The following is an 18616-nucleotide window of genomic DNA, read 5'->3' as shown; positions in this document are numbered from 1 at the left end:
AAAAATTCTAGCACACCACTGTTGAAATTCCTAAATCCTTGTTATGTTATTAAAATCATCTTTAAAAATGTAATTATTTTAATATTCTTATCTCCAAGGAACTATATTATAGAACTGATTCATTGACATTAAAATATATTATTAATTTTCCTTACAGTTGAATTTATTATCAGAATTATTTTCTCAAGATCTTTTTTGTTTGCTTCAAATATAAAGTATAAAACCAGAAATGCTATATTTCTATTAATCATTTAATATCTGGTACATCCACTATGTCAACATTTCTGATTGTACTTCTAATGGTTTGCTGTACTTCACTCTTTCTATTTCCAACCTCCATTCAAACTCTTTCTGAACATCAGTTCTACTATATATTTAAGTAGAGCCAGTTTGGTTTAAATAACAGGATTCATATACTGCATAGGATTTCCTTAAATATGTTTAGTGAATGAGCTACAATTATGAGTTCACACAACATGCTAAACCATTAACAAGCATACCATATATGAGCCTGACTATGGGCTACTCCCCTATCTGTTACAATATATTTTAATTACAATATAATTCATTTTGACTTTATCATGTTAACTATTATAAACTATATGTAGTTGTAGAGCAAAGTACCTTGGCTGCATATTGTTCCAGAGCAGTTATGGTATCTGGGTCAATAGTAGCATCTCCTGTGTGAAGACCTGCCACTGTGCCATCTGCCTGAATAGCTAATATGGTGTCCGATTGTGGCACTTGTACTGTATGGTGAATGTAAGCAGTGGTCCCATCTTCTAGTTGTACTGCTTGCAGGGCACTCTGGTCATAACTGTCTGATAAATTATTTAAAATGAATATTAAGACAATAGATCATCTATCTGTCATAGAAGAACACCATCCTATTGTGAATTCTCTATTTCATTCATTATGAAATGGAGTATGAGTACAATGTCTAAATATCACTAGAACTACCAGCTCCCCAGATATATTCAGCAACTTATATAGATGGCCCATAATATCTTTAACCACCCAGGCAGACAAGTAACCTAAAATCTGCATGTTCTCACAAACTTACCTATCTAAGTTTCTAACCATTAAATCATCTATGAATAAAATCCTACAGGTCTGGGATATTTCTTAAAGCACGGCATTTTAAGGTCATTGTTAAAATGAAGGAATATATACAGTTCAACTGACATTAAAACAAGAATATGTGTATGAATGTATTCATAGAAGGTTTAGCAGTTAATATCCAGCATTTAGGGGGCTAAATCTAATTACCACTTTACATATTTATGCATCAGTAATTTTGTACATTAGCAAAATAACTTTTTATGCTTCATTCTCAGGATAAATTTAAGAGCATTGGTATGAAGCCATATGGATTCCCAGAAAAAAAGTTATTTGGAATGTTTATGAGTGCGTTTGTCTTACTTCATTAAACAAAATCCACCCTCAAGGAGTTATCAATTGGTAAATAAATGTGTTCTGAATTGCTTCTCACCTTTGAATCCAGATCATTGCATGGACCTACTTCAGAATAAACTGAGTTGTCCTTACAATTATAGGATGTTTTAATTGTTTTTCTTTAAACTTATGCAGTAAAAAATTACTGAATTCCAAAGATTTCAGATAACAAAGTGAATTTCTTGTTTTATGATATAAATACAATTTGAAATATACTGGTTATTTGCAACATTGTTTATGTGATTAGCAATAAATGTGTTGTTTTGTATTTTCCATCAGCAAAATGACATCAGTGGTACTTGGCTGTTGAAAGAAATAGCTCAGATGATTTTGTTTGATGTCATTCTGTAATCCCACATGCTCTCTCCGGAAATATGGGAATTAAGACTGAAAGCCACAAAGACAGGAAGTGAAAAATACTTTCTCCAAGGGAAAGCATATGCTAACATTTGGGCATTTCTGTAAAGAAATGTATTGATGTATGTATAGGACAAATCTTGAATAATGTATTTCATAAATTGAAGAGAAATTGAGATAACCTTACTGGAAAGTCAACAATATATTGACATATAATTTACCTTTTGAGGCATGATGTATAAAGGCTGTTGTTCCATCTTCAAGCTGAACTGCCTGCCCATCTTCTAAATGAAGACTGTCTCCTACATCAAAAAAGGAAAAACACAATTTTAATAATGCAATATCTTAGAATTACAAAAGTTCCAGCCCTTATTTTAATATTTTAACATGCATTAGAAAATATATTAATAATGAATTTTAAAATTCAAATATATTTTATAGAGTGTTCAAATAATAAAGCATTATAATTAATTTTATCATGAAGTCAATAGACTGAAATTTGTATTTAGTGAAATATACTTACTACTTTTAGACATGGGAACATGTTGGACATAGGCAGCTGAGCCATCTTCCAGCTGTATCACCTGGCCATCCATTAATTTGCCATCTGAAATAGAAGTATATTAGATAACAGATAATTAGAATTGGAAGAGACCTTATAGGTCATCTAGTCCAACCTCCCGCCCAAGCGGGAGACCCTACACTATTTCTGACAAATGGCAGTCCAATCTCTTCTTGAAAGTCTCAAGTGATGGCGCTCCCACAACTTCTGAGGGCAAGCTGTTCCAGTGTTCCTATTGAATACTGAATAGCACATCATCTCCATCAAGAGGAGCAAGCTGCAAAAAAACAGGCTACACTGCAAATTTAAACCCTGGAATGCATTTTAAAAATGCAGAAATATTTTCCATAGGTCATTCTCCAAACTCAGCATCCAACATCTTTCTTGCTGCACTGGAATTAGTGTATACAGAAAATGTCCTCAAGTTGCTTATCTCAAGTTGAATCAGATCACATGTTGGGAGGCTGAGAAGCTGAATTAATATGACTGTCTTCTCACTTTCCCGGACAGATTATTAAGGAAGAGATCATATAGACTGGAAGACATCCTAGGGGTTCATATATTCTGCTGATTTTGGATTGGTGCTCATAACGCAGGCAAGAAAGTAAGATCCACTTACATTAATGTTAATTCTATTTTGACTTCATCATTTTTTCACTCAAGTTAAACAGCTAGGGGAATGGGTGAACATATGGTATATGTGTACATGTGGTATATGTATGTGAAAATCAGAGGATTTAAAAAAAAATTTTTTTCCCTTTTCTCAATCAAACAAGCAATTCAAATTCATTTTCAGGAGAATAAACATTGGGATGCTGTTTACATATATATAGACTGATCTGGATTTCAAGGGAATGTAATTATACCTAATTTTTTTTAGAATTGACCCCAATGTTACATTTTAAACTAATTTTTAAATAAAATGCCTACAAAAGTTCAATTTTTAAATAAAATGGCTAAAAAAGGAACAATTTTCTAAGCCTTCAAAGGTCCCTTGAAATATGGTTATGCGGGCAGGTCTGGAGACCCAAGATCATGTAAACTAGTGAGGTGGCTCCATGACTATTAACATCCTCTGTTTATTATTCTTGATTTTTAATGTTTTTAAATTTTGTTAATGATAATGATTTTAGATGTTTATGCTTTTAGTTTTGTTTTAGTCTTGTATGCTGACCAGAGTCACTTGCTTGTGAGATGGGCAGCCAGCCAGCCAGCCAAATCTAAATTTGAACACACACAAAGGTTCTGAATTAATGAATATAGCCCTAATTCTTTCGGCCAAGCTTCTATTAATATTCATAACGAATACAATAATTTTGTAAACTGGTCACAGCATGGAAGAATAAATTTCTGTGATTATTTTTACTAAATAAATTGCAATAATGCTATTCTAGATATACCTTTTGAATTGTGTTGTATGTAGGCAGTGGATCCATCAGAAAGAGTAACTGCCTGTAAACTCACTCCTTCCATATTGTCCAAGTTGTCTCCATCTACAACAATTAAAAAAACCTGGTATTAGTATTTGCAGCACTTACTGCACCTCTACTGCATGAATTACTAAGGCATAACCTTTGGGATAAATTTTGAGTGAATTTTAAGTTCAAATAGATTTGGGCTTGTTGGAAATCCAAAAAACTTACCTTGTACAGCTACAGCTTCTGTTAAACAGAGAGTTACATGCTGAGCTTCCATCCCTCCTCCAGAGAACTCTGTCATTCCCTGAGAATCCCGATTTATCTGGGCTAGTAACATTGTCTACCTAAACATAACAGAAAATGAACACAAATATTTGAATTATATTCAAACATCATTCCTTACACCAACACTTTAATATTTCTCAGACCATTAAGTATTTGTGATTAATTTTTAAGGAATAAATATTTTTGCAAATACTGATAATCCTCTAATGAGGCATTGCAAGAATCCTTGCTTCTCCCAGAATTCTTGTCTGAATTATTTTTAAACCTTACTTTGAATAGTTTTGTCCTTCAAGGGAAAATATTGTGACATGTTAAAGGCTCAAATATTAATAAACATTCTGAGGGGAATAGTTTATGCACTGAAGTGGAAAACGTTCTAAGGAATTATATCCCTTTCTAAATAAGAAGAAATTGGGGATTGAAACAGAAATATACAAGATTGATTTATTTTAAAGAAAAGACCACAGCATTCATACAAGGTCAAGTCAATTAGCTAATGCAATTGATACCATTGAATAATAATAGGGTCTTCAGCTGAGTTTTCTACATTTGCTCTGCACATGTAGAAAAACCAGCTGTTGGACCCAGAATGGTCAGTTTGTTCTGCAATAGCTATTACATAAAAGAAAGCAAGTGGCAGCACTGAGCTTTCAAAAAGGCTAATCAGATCAGACTTAAGGCTAGCTATCACAGAAAATTCCAGGGTGATAGGGTGTACTGCAAATCAAAAACATCTTGGAAGATGACAGTAGCAAACCAATTCCATGTAGTTGCAAAACCCCTCACAATTTTCTTTGTATGTACATTTCAAGAGCTGAACTTGTCTCCAGAATATTGAATACTCAAAGGATACTTTACTTTTTTTCCACAAAATATTGATATTACAAGTTATTATATTACAAGTTATACATTACAATAGACATTCCTGGGAGTCCAGTTTCATTTGATGGATATAGTTTCTGACATTGCATCTTTTTGTGATCGGGGACTGAATAAAATAAAATTCAGGTACATGATATGGTATACTTTTTAAAAAACTTTTGTGGGCTTTAGCAGGATTTACTTGTTAATCTTAATCTACTTTATGTATTTTTTTAAAAGCAGAAAAGTGAGCTGCTAATTTTTGGCTTTTTGCTGTTGATGTGCAAGAATACAATCCTGCAATGACCTGAGGACCACAAAAAACAGACAATGAGTTAACATAAGGAGACACAGTGCCTTTGATTGCTAATTCTTCTCATATATGCTCCTCAAAATCAGCATGTATTTTTAGCCTTTTATCTGTTTCTCTGTACATGCTTTTTTACCTCCTGCTGTCTCAGCCATCCGAGGATAATTTCATATTCCGTGTTGTCTGTGCAACAGACCTGTACTGTCACTGTGATTCCTATTTTGTTTTTAATTATTTCTCCCACTTTTGTTATTTATTATAATTTATATTTTATTTATGATTGTTAATTATTATTCAGAAACATGCATAAGGAAAACTGAAAAAAATAAATAAATTCATCATAAATCCTGGCTTATTCACAATTATAAATCCAATAATAGAATCAAGGAAAATCAGGGTAGGTATTTTGCAGCAACCCATTTACTCAGAAGTATGCTTTGGTATATTCTATGTGTGGATAAGATTACCAAAATCAATGCATAGAGCATTTTAACTCTTAATGCTAATTAATTTGACAACAGATCATAGGTTTTTCTTAAATGCAGCTTAGTTTTATTAATTAGTTTCATTAAAATCACCAAGTATATTTTCTTTTCTTTTTTTCCAAGTTTTTTATTTTATTCTATATATACACATCAATGCATAAACAGTGTGGTACCTAAGCATCAAACATTTTAGTGCAAACAAAAATAAGAACATTAATCGTATCTCTTACATTGATCAAACATATAATTCTAATGTTAATACACATATTTGTATTAAATTATAATCCTTCATTATTTAATTATTCAACATTCTGGTATATTCTTCAAATGCCAATCACCATATTGTTTAAACATACATGATAATTTCAATATTCAATTTCTTCTTTTGTTTTTATATTTAAAAAAAACCATCTCTCTTGGAGAACAGCGTGGTTCCAGGTTTTTACATTTCAATACAAACACGAACAGTTACATATTCATCTTTCTTATTCAATTTCATATCACATTACTTATTCTATTTTCTTTTAAATATTATCAAATATTAAATTCATTAAACTTATTTTATCCAATTTCAGTTCATATTTTATTTCATTTTTCTTAAAATATTCTCATATTTTACTTTACAATATTATCTGAGATTATTTCATTTCTATATTTATTTCACATATTACCTTTATCTGTCACATTTGCAATTTTATCACATACTATTATTCCATTTATTATTCAATAATTTCAACTTTGTTCTACTAGTTCAAGAGATTGTCCCCTTTGGTTGTCAATTCGAGCTTACCACCTATTTACCTTGTACTTTCCTTCATTTATTCCCTTTAATTCATTATATAAATTTACCATAGTATAGTCATTTTTTAAAATTACCTCGTTCCACATTAATAACAATATTCTCCTATCTACTACATATCACACATGCATATATATTTTAAGTCAGATTCCACATGGTATTCTTTTTCTCAGTCATCTTATAAATCTATATATTTCAAAACTATTAACCTATTCAGTTAATTAAAGAAACTGACATTAATCTTTCCATTATGAATCTCATAATTCATTTTAATTTTATTCATTGCTAATTATAAATTAATATTCTTAAAATAAATTCCCATGTCCATATCTATTTCAATAAAATCTATATCTGGTATAATGATAATCCTTAAAAAGAAAAAAAATCAGTTCCAATCTTACCTATTTTCAAATCCTTATTCTTATATATCACAACACATTACCTTGCAGAATCTCCTTCCCTATCCTTCTTTTACCCATTGTCTCTCACCCTCCTAATTATGTAATTTCTTTTCATTCTTGTTTGCTTACTGCCTCTCTTTATTTTCTGGTCCTTTCTCTTAATTCTCCTTTTTCCCTTTATTATTTCCCTCCATTTCTCATTCCAGTTAGTTTATCCCCCTCCCTCTCTCAATCTTTCTTCTGTAATTCCCTCTTCTGCTTTTTCCTTTTCCTTGGTTTAGCTTTCCGAACCATTCCCCCTTTCATTATCACATCAAACCACAAATTTTAAACTTTAATTCTTTTCCCCCGTTTAAATGTTCATTGTTCCACTTGATCTTCAAGACTGGTTTCCTCTTTATTCAACTCCTTTCCCTCTGGTTCTCTTTATTCTTCTTCAATCGGAATCGCTATTTCTAGTTTTTGTAGTATATTACTGCACATTTACAAGCTTACTTTCATCATTTCCTTCATTTCCTTCTTGTAAATCCAGTCTCATTTCTGCAAATATTTCTCCCATTTTGTATGCTGCTCCTTCCCCCTCCCTTCCTTGATAGAATAGAATTCTTTATTGACCAAGTGTGATTGGACACACAAGGAATCTGTCTTGGTGCAAATGCTCTCAGTATACATAAAAGATATTCATCAAGAGTCAAGAATCATAAGGTACAACACTTAATAATAATCATAGGGTACAATAAGCAATCAAATCATACTAGGAAACAGTCAATATAGATCATAAGGATACAAGCAACAAAGTTAACAGTCATACAGTCACAATTGGGAGGGGACGGTGATAAGGAGTGATGAGAAGGTTAATAGTAATAGTAATATTCAATCCAAGTGTCCAGTAAGTTGTTTTAACCAGCGTCTTTTATATTTAATTTCAACAATCATGTCCATAAGTCTTTGTTTCCAGGTTCCTTCTATTAATTCCTTTTCCAACTTTTTCAGAGTCACTGGGTAGTTCCAAAGCAATTTCTTCAAATATCTTTTCCCCTTGAAATATTCTAGTATTTTACTTTTCAGGGTTTTTATTTTATTATAATGGAGTTCCTCTTATTTTCTTTTAAGTTCCAAGATCCAATTTTAAAAAGACCAAACACTTTTCAAAAGAGTCACTGAATTTTTTCCTATACCATTAGGTGGTGCTCAGTTCTACTTCCACGTTCCACTCTTTCTTCGCTTTTTCCCTTATTTTTTTGTAAAACTTTTATTAATTTCACTAATTCCAGTTTTTAGCTATTATTTCTTTTTAACACATTCAATTCCAACATTTACATATGCCTATTTAGTGCCAAAAGTCCAATAATTATCCAATTTAGTTTCCTAGCCTTTTGTGATCAAATATTTTCCTCTGAATTTTCACCTCCAAATTAATTCATTTCAATATTCAAAGCCAATTTCAGAAGTTCCAATTTTCTTCTCTCTCTCTCTCTCTCTCTGATCACCACTTCTACATACTTTCATCCAAAATAGTTCTTTGTTTCTTAATTCTGGGGTAGCTTAATGTCCATGTATTTTGCCTGGTTCACACTCCGCTCGCAACTTCACCGCTCCAGCACAGTGTTAGTTTTCTGGACTGCTTCCCGTCTTCGTGGTAGCCATATTTGACCACCGCTGCAACTTGTCTTTGGAGGCGGTTTATATTGTCGGGGAGGGGAGATGCCACTCCCCTCGACCTTCCAAGCTGTTCCCCCTTTCTTCACCACCCCTCCAGAGTGGCTCTGGTCCCAATTGGGATGCTTCGATAAGCGAGCTTGGAGCAAAACTGTGCACGCTCGCGGATTCTGCTCTGACAAACGAATGAGCAACTGAAAGTCACCAAGTACACATTTTCAAAGAGAAAGTTGTTTCAGTTGTACCAGAATTTTGACTTGAATTGATTTGTATTTTTCAAGACAAAAGCTCTGTTGTGTGAAAAAGAGGAAAAAATGAGGAGTTTGATCTAATGGTTAAGGCGTTTGGCTGGAAACTAGGAGATCTGGACTTCTAGTCCAGCCTCATGCATGAAAGCTGGTTGGGTGACTGGGCCAGTTCTTTCTTAGTCCAACCTACTTCACAGGGCTCTTGTTGTGAGAAAAAATATGAGGAAGGAGGAATATTAGATACATTCACCACCTTGAGATGTTTATAAATGAATAATAAAGAACAATAAAGGTGAGATTGACCCCCCAAAAGAGGATTTATTTAGAAAAGCACCATTTCTTTTTGAGTCAAACCAGGTATTTACAGAAGCAGAGAATGAATAGTTACTTATTCCTTTTTCCCCCTAAGAAAAACATTACCCAATGATGTATTGCTTTTGAAATGGGACTCCATTTAGCTATAATGGCTACTACTGATGGATCCCATGAATTTGTTCATTTCTCTTTAAAACCATCTCTCACTACAACTATGACAATTTATGATACTGCATGAAAAAATTACTTTTAAACTATCAAATAAATTCGCAATAAAGCTAATTTCATTGTTATAGAAACTGGGTAATATTTACATTAATCCATTTGATTATATCAAAATGTGTTTGTCTATGGACAGAGCAGCATTTGGCATTATAACAAATTCCACCTCTTTCTGTGCACTATGTGCTCCACAGGAGCCAATGAGCAGAAACCCAATCCCATAATTCATTCATGAAATTTAACAGATAGCAGATAATCAGAGTTGGAAGTCCACCCCCACCCCCCACCCAAGCGAGAGACCCTACACCATTTCTGACAAATAGCAGTCCAATCTCTTCTTGAAAGTCTCAAGTGATGATTTTTGATTCTTCCCATACTCAATTTTATACATTTTCATAACATCTTTGGTGCATAATGCTATCTTTTTCAAATGGAAGTACTTTATCTAAGTAAAAAAGATAAACTTTATTTTCTTAAGTACAAAAAAAGTGCAGTGTTGTTACACTGACAACAAAGCTATTTCTTCTAGTTTGAGATATTCCCAATTATCTGCAGCACCCCAATTCTATCTTCAGTTTTTTTTATGATTGCAATTGGGAAAATCATGACCCAACAATATTATAAAGAGATATGAAAGCTGCAACTTTGGAAGAATGAAGAAAACCTTTGAATTGTTGCACTGAACAAAATTGAGAATACCTTTAACAGTAAAAATAAGCCTTCAATATTACACAGATTACTCACTAGAAGAACTAATAATGAACGAAAGCTTAAGTATTTTGGTTGCATAGCGCAAAGAGTAATTGAAGAAGACCTGATACTTGGAAAAAAATTAAAGCCAAATGAAAAAGTGGCTAACAGAAGAGAACTAGCTATATTCTATCACTAATGACAGAAGGATGAGCTTGCAGGGACTTGATGAAGCAGTTACTGACAATCCAGAACAACTCAGAAATAAATTCCAAAGAAGTAAAAGGTATTTCTAAATATACCTGCTTATGTTGTTAGGCTTCCAGTCAATACCTACATTCTTAGGAAAAAAAATGCTGTTCTCAATTATTATTACTTCCAAAGTATGCATACAGTCATCAATTTAGAACAATTGAGCCCAAAATGTCCACTGCTAAGTAGGATGGGTGTTAAGTGAGTTTTGCCCCATTTAAAAATTTTTCTTGCCACAGTTTTTTAGATTTTTCTTGCCACAGTTGTTAAGTGAATCACTGCAGTTGTTAAGGTTATTAAATGAATCTGGCTTCCAGAATAAGCTATGCACAAAATTGGAAACTGTCTACTGTCCCTTCAGAGATGGTCATTAAAAAAATTCACAAGTGTGCAGAGATGGATAGCCCAACTAAATTATTAAAAAACAACAAAGATGGTGACTACTATAAAATTTGGAATTGTTGGTATGAATGGTTAAAGAAAAAGCAATATTTGACAACTGGATAAGTTATGAAATTATGGAAGACGTGCATTTGTTTAATCATAAAGTATTCTGTGAAATTAAAACATTAAAAGAACGAGGAAAGTATTGTAACAAGGCAGATCACGTCAATGTTAGGGGGTGAAAAAAAGTGTAGCCAATGCTCAATACCTGCTGCAAAATGTATATATGTATATATATTTGTTTACATGTTTGTTTGTTTTTTAAATGTTTTAAACATATGAATCTTAAATAAACTTTATTTTATAAAAATAATCAAATAAATAAATAAATCTGGCTTCCCCATTGATTCTGCCTGTCCGAAGATAGCAAAAGGTGATCATGACCCCGTGACACTGCAACTCTGTCATAAACACATGCCAATTGCCAATCACCCAAATTTTGATCATGCAATCATGGGGATGCTGCAGTGGCTGTTAAAGTGTGAAAATCCATCATATAAGTCACTTTTTTCAGTGCCATTGTAACTTTGGTCACTAAACAAATAATTGTAAGTCAAGGACTACCTATACAATCAAAGCTGTTATTTTCCAATGGCAAATCCTCAACTTGTAAAGTGGGTTATTGGGATAAAAAAAATATTTGGAGAAATTTTCAGGACCCAATACACTGATGATTAGGATCATCCCCATCTAAAAGCAAATACTTCTTCAATATGTCAAATATTGTAATATAGAATATAACTACTATTATAAATTCAGTTGTCCATTAAATTCTTCCCTTCTAACCCCCTCCCACTTGTGTCCAATCACACTTGGCCAATAAAGTATTCTATCTATGTAATATAACGTAATGATCTTCATCTACAGTAGCTATACCTGGGTGAATGCACAAAACACTTCTAAGGTAAAAATATATAAAGGCTTATATGTAAAAGCTGTACCTAATAGCAAAATAAAGTCTAAGAGAGCAACATGCAATCCAAACTAGTGTTGCAGGAAACTAAATCTACTTCCTCTGATGAAAATACTGAATTAATTAGGTTGACATTTCAGAATGGCAATGTTTCCTCAAGTTAATCACAGCATAATAGCTTTCTCTCGCTTGATATTTAACACTGATCAGAATGAAACTTGATTTCTAGACTCACATCATAAATTTCACATTAGCCTTATTGTCTTTGCAATGTAAGATGAAATGAAAGCAATTATATGTGCTTAAACACAGATCTGAATAAATTATTCAGGGATTAAGGATCAGTTTTAATTAGAAAAGCTAAATGAGGTGGTTCCAACAATTTCTACTTGTCCACAAAAAAGGACAAAATCAACTCTTCCCCATTACTACCTTAGCAGGAGGCACTGGAGGATTGCAGTTCCTTCTACAGACTTGAGATTTTCCATTCAGAGAATGGTCAGTCTAGATTTAATCCAATATAACCCAATTTATCAAAAGCTCTACTTTACGTATGGGAAAAAAACCTTAATGATCTTCTGCAAGAATAAAACTCATAAAGAACTCATGTTACAGCAGTTAGGCACTCTCTACTAGTTAATTGTGTTAGGTTTAGAGGAGAATTCTGTGATCCAAGGAAGACACAGATACTTAAAGTTACAACCAGATGCTATGTTTTTGTACCCCTGGGTTCAAAATTACCTTCTTGAAAATGAACCCAAAGCACTGCTTTGTCACTTCCTTGTCTTTTGATATTCCAACGGACTTCAATCTATAATAATTAAACTATGATTTAACAAAAAGGAACAAAGGAAAGATTTGAGGTTGCTTATCTTACACAATAGCACTCAAGCAACTTTGAGGGTTACATCTAAATATAGCTATAAATCAGTTTTTCTTAAAAAGGTTTTTTTTCTCAGGTCCCCTTATTGAGGATCTCAAGAGATTTGTGTATGGAGTGCAATTATCAACATTTCATGTATTAAAAATTAAAATTGACACAATTGTTAGTACCACTTCTAAGAATTGCTTGTTGGGGTTTTAATATTGCATTATTTTTCAACTTATCCCAGGATCCTAAGGACCACACTTTAAGAATCACTGCTATAAATGAAACACTAACACATCATTAAGGATACAGCTTACTTATCAGAACTTTTATTGAAGTTTCCTTAAATTTGTAGGACCAATAAATAAAACATGTCATAAAAACTGAGTTTAAAAAAGAAATAATAATGAATTGGGTTTAAGACTTAGAAGCATGCCTCATGTCTATAAGATTTTCCAATTCAGTGGAGGGGAATTAGACTTAGATGCATACATCTGTAAGCAGACTCATGCTCTTTCCCATGAGCCCCTATACCATAACCATTTCATTCCAGGGAATTCTCTAGCTGCTTCATAAAGTTGTAATTATGATCACTGGATGAACAAATCTATTTTTACCAATCTTGTTCCTTCAGGATGCAAGTATTGTTTTCTACATAAATCTATTTTGATTAAAGCACATTTACTATAAGTCCCACTAATGTTTCCAACTAAGCCCTCTTGATCTTAGATTTTTGATCTTCCCTTAAGTGGGCAGATAATTCCTTTTAAAAATTGACATTTTATTTATACATGGCGTGCAATTTCCTATATTGCACATCTTAATGATATCCTACATTAGGAATACATATGATTTAAGTCAGTTTAGAATTCTCTTTATTATTTTTAAGAGTTCTTAAATAAGATTTGCAAATTGTTCTAACATTAGTGGAAAAATGTATTTTCCTGATATGGTACATGTATACTTCATAAATATCTATTGAGTTGATACCTAAGTCTATGCATGTTTCATGGAAGACCTGGAAATGTGATTTACTAAAAGATGGCAAAAATACTATATTAAATGTAGAAAGTCAGTAAGATATTGAGTTTTTAAAAGCATGTCAAAAATGTGAAATGATTTTGTTTCATGAATAAGTGCAATTACTTTCAACTCATGTATTTTTCTGTGAAACTAAAATATTTGTAGCACTAAGATCTTATTTAAAAAAAAATAAAGTGTCAAGGAGACAAACAGTCCACAATCCTAAAATCTCTGAAAGGAATTAAATCAGTGAACCAGTTCTGATGTAGATATTAGACTTGCATTCCAACCACCACACACCAACCAAATCTAGCGTTTATTGGTTGGTGGGCATATGGTGTGACATAGAAGCAGGAATCTTATCATTTTAGGGGTTTGTACAATTAAAAGTGAATTAAAAAAATATATAGTAGGACCCACAAGAAAACTTCCTTTCCTATACCTAAAAAAAAACCCTCATCAGAAATGGGCCTCTTGAGAAGCATGTACGCAGAGCTTCTTCCATCCGTCATATTTGCGTTATTGTAATCAGAAGGAAAAAAAACGTTGTCGTGCACGTCCTTAAATAACGGGTAAGGTGTTCAGACGACAGATCGACTGAAGACACGCAAGATTGTAGCACACGTTGATTTGTAAACTCCCTTTCGGAACCCGCAGCTTCAGATAGCCGCTCGCTCATCTACGAGGTTTTGTCAAAAATGGTTCCGGTGCTTTTTTTTGGTTTGTTTAAAGCGCGGCATGGGTGAATTCACCAGGGAGCAAGGGGCGATGGTGACGTTTCGAGGTTCCTTCGGCTCGGGATCGATGTCGGAGAACAAAACAATGCCTCAAGACCACCTTTTTCTTTCATGGCTCGCAAGGGCTAGATACAATATGAACCTTTTTTCCAGTGACGCAGCCTCGAAAGAGAAAGCTTCCTCAAGCACACTCCCCTGGAAGTCATTCGGATAATATGTCGCCCGATGCCGCTTCGCCTGCAGCCCAAAGACCCCGAGAGGGTATTTTACGCGGCGACACTCGCCCCCCCCCCACCATCCCCCGAAACAAATACATCGCAGGAGAAAAGACCTGGAGCCAGGGAAATCGAGAAGGCGGGAATATGAAAGGGGGGGGGGGGAGAGGGAACGGGCGGGCGGCGGCAACGCCTCGGCTTTATTATTAATATGAGCCGCGATACCAGGGCGACTCCCCGTTTTCTCACACATTTCCCTCTGTGGAACATCGCCGCAAAGGGATTAGGCCAGAGAGTGAAGCATCCCAGTCGGAGATGGCGGCGGTTAGAATAAGGCACACTGGGTAAAAACACATTTATATACGAACCTCGCTGAGAAATTTTCCAACAATTCCTTCGTCCGACCACCATGCACCAGGACAGGAAACGGCCGTCTCAGCGCCCGCCCGCCTATCCCAGCACCGCCCAGAGCCGCGCGGGGAGGCCCTGCCACCAGCAGTTGCTTAGGTTCTCATTGGCCACTTGGCCATTCCAAACACCGCCCTTAAATCGCCATTGGGCGTTTTAGCTTTAGATGGCACCATCTATTGGTAATCGGCCCGTGGGACCGCCTCCACCCTACAGGATACTTGACTATGCTGAGTTCGGGGCCATCGCAGCAACCATTTTATATCACGTCGGGCGAGGCTGTAATGCGTCAGTGAGGGAAAAAGGGACTGGCGCCATTTTAGCCTCCCCCCCCCCCCGAGTCTTTCCCCATGAGGGGAATCTTAGAGCTATTTTTTGAAGCAAGCTATTTGAATTGAACTGAGCTTTGTGATTAGAAGGGCTTGAGAGAATGGAAGGTGAAAAGGGAGTTCCGTCTTCGTGGAGTGCTTTTGTTGTTTTGGGAATGACCAGTCTTGCTAGTAGTTGCCTTGGGACTTAGTCAACTCCTGCTCAAGCTTATTTTCTTGGGTGGGAAGGCTTTCTCTCTCATCACCGCGGCGAAAGGTTTCGCTAGAGGAAATCACTTTAGCTTATGTCTGCCAGCTTAACATGGTTAAAACAATAATTAATAAATAATAGTAGTAGTAGTAGTAGTAGATACCTAGGATGCTGGCAGCAACCCGTATCGACCATCGGAGCCAGTCAATGATATTTGTGATACATTTAAATGTTCGGTTGACTTGAGTTTCATGTTTAATGAATAAAAGTTTATGATATAAAAATCACTGCATTCGGAATTGTCTATAAACTCAGACGTTACCTTAACATCTCTCAAGTCCTTGGTTAAAAGTTTTTACCAGTCCCAGACTCTGAATCAAATCTTAAATAAGTGGGTTGTGATAGTTCTAAATCTAAACTATCTCAGAACTACTTTCGACAAAAGTTTCTTTAAGTAGTTTAGTAATTACAACTGGAATGTTAAGGCTTCTACCTCAGGAAGAAGTGAAATAGATTAAATTAATTGGCTGGTTGAATAAATCTCCAAATGCACTCATTCTGATTTCCAATCCAGAATTATAGCTAACTCTGAGCAGATAGCATGTTTTCTCATTATTTTTGTCACTATTAAGATGAGAAAGGTCACAAAAAATACACAAATGCACAAGGATCTCCGGATATTTCACAGATGGTCACAGATAGAGCGGGTAGGGAGAACCGATGTGATTTTGAAGTGGAATGCCTGTGATCCTCAAGAGATGGGTGAAAAAGCTGCAACCCTCCAAATTAGATTACCTGGTTTAATGGTAGGCATTGCTGGATGGAGTGCCTTTTTTCATTATCAAGGCTCTTTTTACATTGTGCATTTGATTAAAAGCTCAGAAGAAAACAAGTTGAATTCAATACTGTAATCAATACTGTAAAACCATCTCTTTTTGCAACCCTGCTTAATTTGTAATTTGCAGATTTTCAACACATGAAATTTTGTGATCTTTTAACTGTCCTAATACCAGAAATACCTTTTTCCTACATAGATAGTACTAAAATGAGCCCAATTAGGTGACAAACATGTTGGGCGCTTCTAAAGTTAAGCAATCAAATCTGATTGGAAGTTGGGTTTTTTGTTTGATTAGTAAAACATATGCTCCTAAATATATCATTAGCCACCTGTCAGTCTAGTTACATTTTTGATGGGTTCACAAGTTGACATTCCTGGAGTAGCTTGCAAAAACAATGCTGACAATCTTATATCTGTATTTATTCCTTGGTTTCCAAAAACATTGCTTCATAGTAAGCACTGCAGCTATTTTAATTGAAAGAGAACTGTTCAGTTTCAGATGCCAGTACAAATTATTGTACTGTTCACAAGTACACTGAAGAGCACTAACCAAAAATAAGTGGTATGCATCCAATAGAAAAGTACTGTATTATAAAATGTAGAAATGTAGGTTGTACCTAAGAGCTATTAATGTGAGAATTACTAAGTCATGACAAAAAATTGCAACTCTTATTTACTATTCTATCTTGTATTACTGCATCATGGAGAAAGCTTTTTTGTTAGCATTATTAATTTTTCCCATGCTAACTGCATAGCAACTCCATGCAAAGCATAGGATACTATCAGCTAGTTCAGAAATTTCTGCAAATATATTGGATAAAATGCTACACTAAAAATAGTAATTAAACTACCACAGAATCTTCCACATTTGTGTCTCGTTATTGTAGCTTCTTGCATCTTAAAGGGTTTTTTCTTTTTTCTTTTCTTTGTGGCCTTTTAGAACTGATTGCTTTAATTTGGAGTCATAAATATATCAACAAAGATCTTAAGAATATATGGGTATTTTATCTGAAAGATGGCGGAATTTAAAATAACCCCTGCTCCCAAAAAGAATATAAAAATGTGACTGCCCATGCTCCAGATAAGACAACCTGGGATTTAGTTTTAGTTGTTCTTGATATTATCTCTTCCACAATAAGTGTATCTTGCACCTGGGGTACAGCATATCCTAAAAAAGCCATCGGCTAAAATGGTAGTACTTAACTGTTATAATTAATGAATTAAAATAGGGCAATAATATAATCAAATTAGTCCTCATGTGTATAATGTGTACACATAAAAATGTATGTGTAGTAAAAATATCACTTGGGGAAGGTATTGAAGTTCATAAATTATGATATTCTAAATTAGTTATATGAATTGCCAAGTTCTGTAACATCTGCATGTAGCACTTTTTATCACAAAGAATAAAAGCTGGAAGCTTCTTTCTGAATTGTATCCTTTCAGATAGCATTTATGTACTCTAACATAAGTACATGTTGTCGTGAAGAATAAACTTCATTCATTTTAGCCTTTATTAAATAACATCCGGAAAGGAAATTCAATTGTGATGTATCATAGTATATAATCATTTGTAAAATTCAGTTTATACAGTAATTGTTACTGAAAATGGCATAGCATTTTAGGAGAGATCTGAAAGTTTACTGCTTGCCCAGCGAGTGCTTCAAAGGGGTTTTGATTATAAATCACTGTAAAAGCATTAGATACTTATGTAATGCTAATGGAATAAACATACAGATAGGCCAGCAAAAAAATAAGGATTTACTTTTGCTGAAGTAAAACTTCCCGATTTAAAATGATTTAGATATGGTGATTTATAAGTTTTACATAAGAAGTTCTGGTGCAACTAGTATTGAACAATTGTTCATTTTTAATATAAAATTTACATTAAAAATTCAATCCATTATTTAAAATATTCATAAATTAATGTTTCTAGTGTTCATTTTTAAGATTAGGCTCAAAATATTTTTCTGAGAACCCACACTGTCCTATCTGGATATTTTAATCTTGCCTGAACTAAGAAAAATCTACAACTGTAGTAAGACATATTTAATACCTGGAAAAAAAAAGGAAGTCTGTCCAATGCAATAAAACAGCATATAAATATAACTCACAAGAACTCACTAAATTACCCAAAACCGTATGGAAAATGCTCCTCTAGCCACTAGCTATAGAATTAGAGAACTCTTTAACGGAACCTGTACTCAGTCAAAAACAGTACAAGGGCACTTGTATCAAGCTTGAGACAAGAGGTAGATAGTCCACTAGAAAATTAACACTCCAAGCAGTCTGCCCCCACTAATACATAGAAAACAAATACTCATCACACAAA

General features: G+C 34.1%; 1 protein-coding gene across 2 annotated transcripts in view; it reads right to left on the bottom strand.

The window, feature by feature from the left end:
- The window catches only part of ZNF143 (zinc finger protein 143), a 30552-nt gene extending 15558 nt beyond the window's left edge, over positions 1-14994 (bottom strand). The window contains exons 1-6 of one of the 2 annotated variants that reach the window (XM_026706470.2): positions 14888-14994; positions 4018-4136; positions 3775-3867; positions 2336-2419; positions 2034-2120; positions 625-821 (exon numbers count right to left, since the gene is read on the bottom strand). In XM_026706470.2, coding sequence (XP_026562255.1) covers positions 625-821; positions 2034-2120; positions 2336-2419; positions 3775-3867; positions 4018-4129 — 573 coding nt within the window. In that variant the 5' untranslated portion in view covers positions 4130-4136; positions 14888-14994. The remainder of the gene's footprint in view (positions 1-624; positions 822-2033; positions 2121-2335; positions 2420-3774; positions 3868-4017; positions 4137-14887) is intronic. The other variant, XM_026706471.2, reaches the window with a different exon arrangement.
- Positions 14995-18616: the final 3622 nt, after the last annotated feature.

The sequence above is a fragment of the Pseudonaja textilis genome, chromosome 1 (assembly GCF_049901715.1).
Source record: "Pseudonaja textilis isolate UNSWEBS1 chromosome 1, rPseTex1.2, whole genome shotgun sequence".
NCBI lineage: Eukaryota > Metazoa > Chordata > Lepidosauria > Squamata > Elapidae > Pseudonaja > Pseudonaja textilis.
Note: the sequence above shows the minus strand (reverse complement) of the source record. Positions and strands in the feature narration are given on the sequence as shown.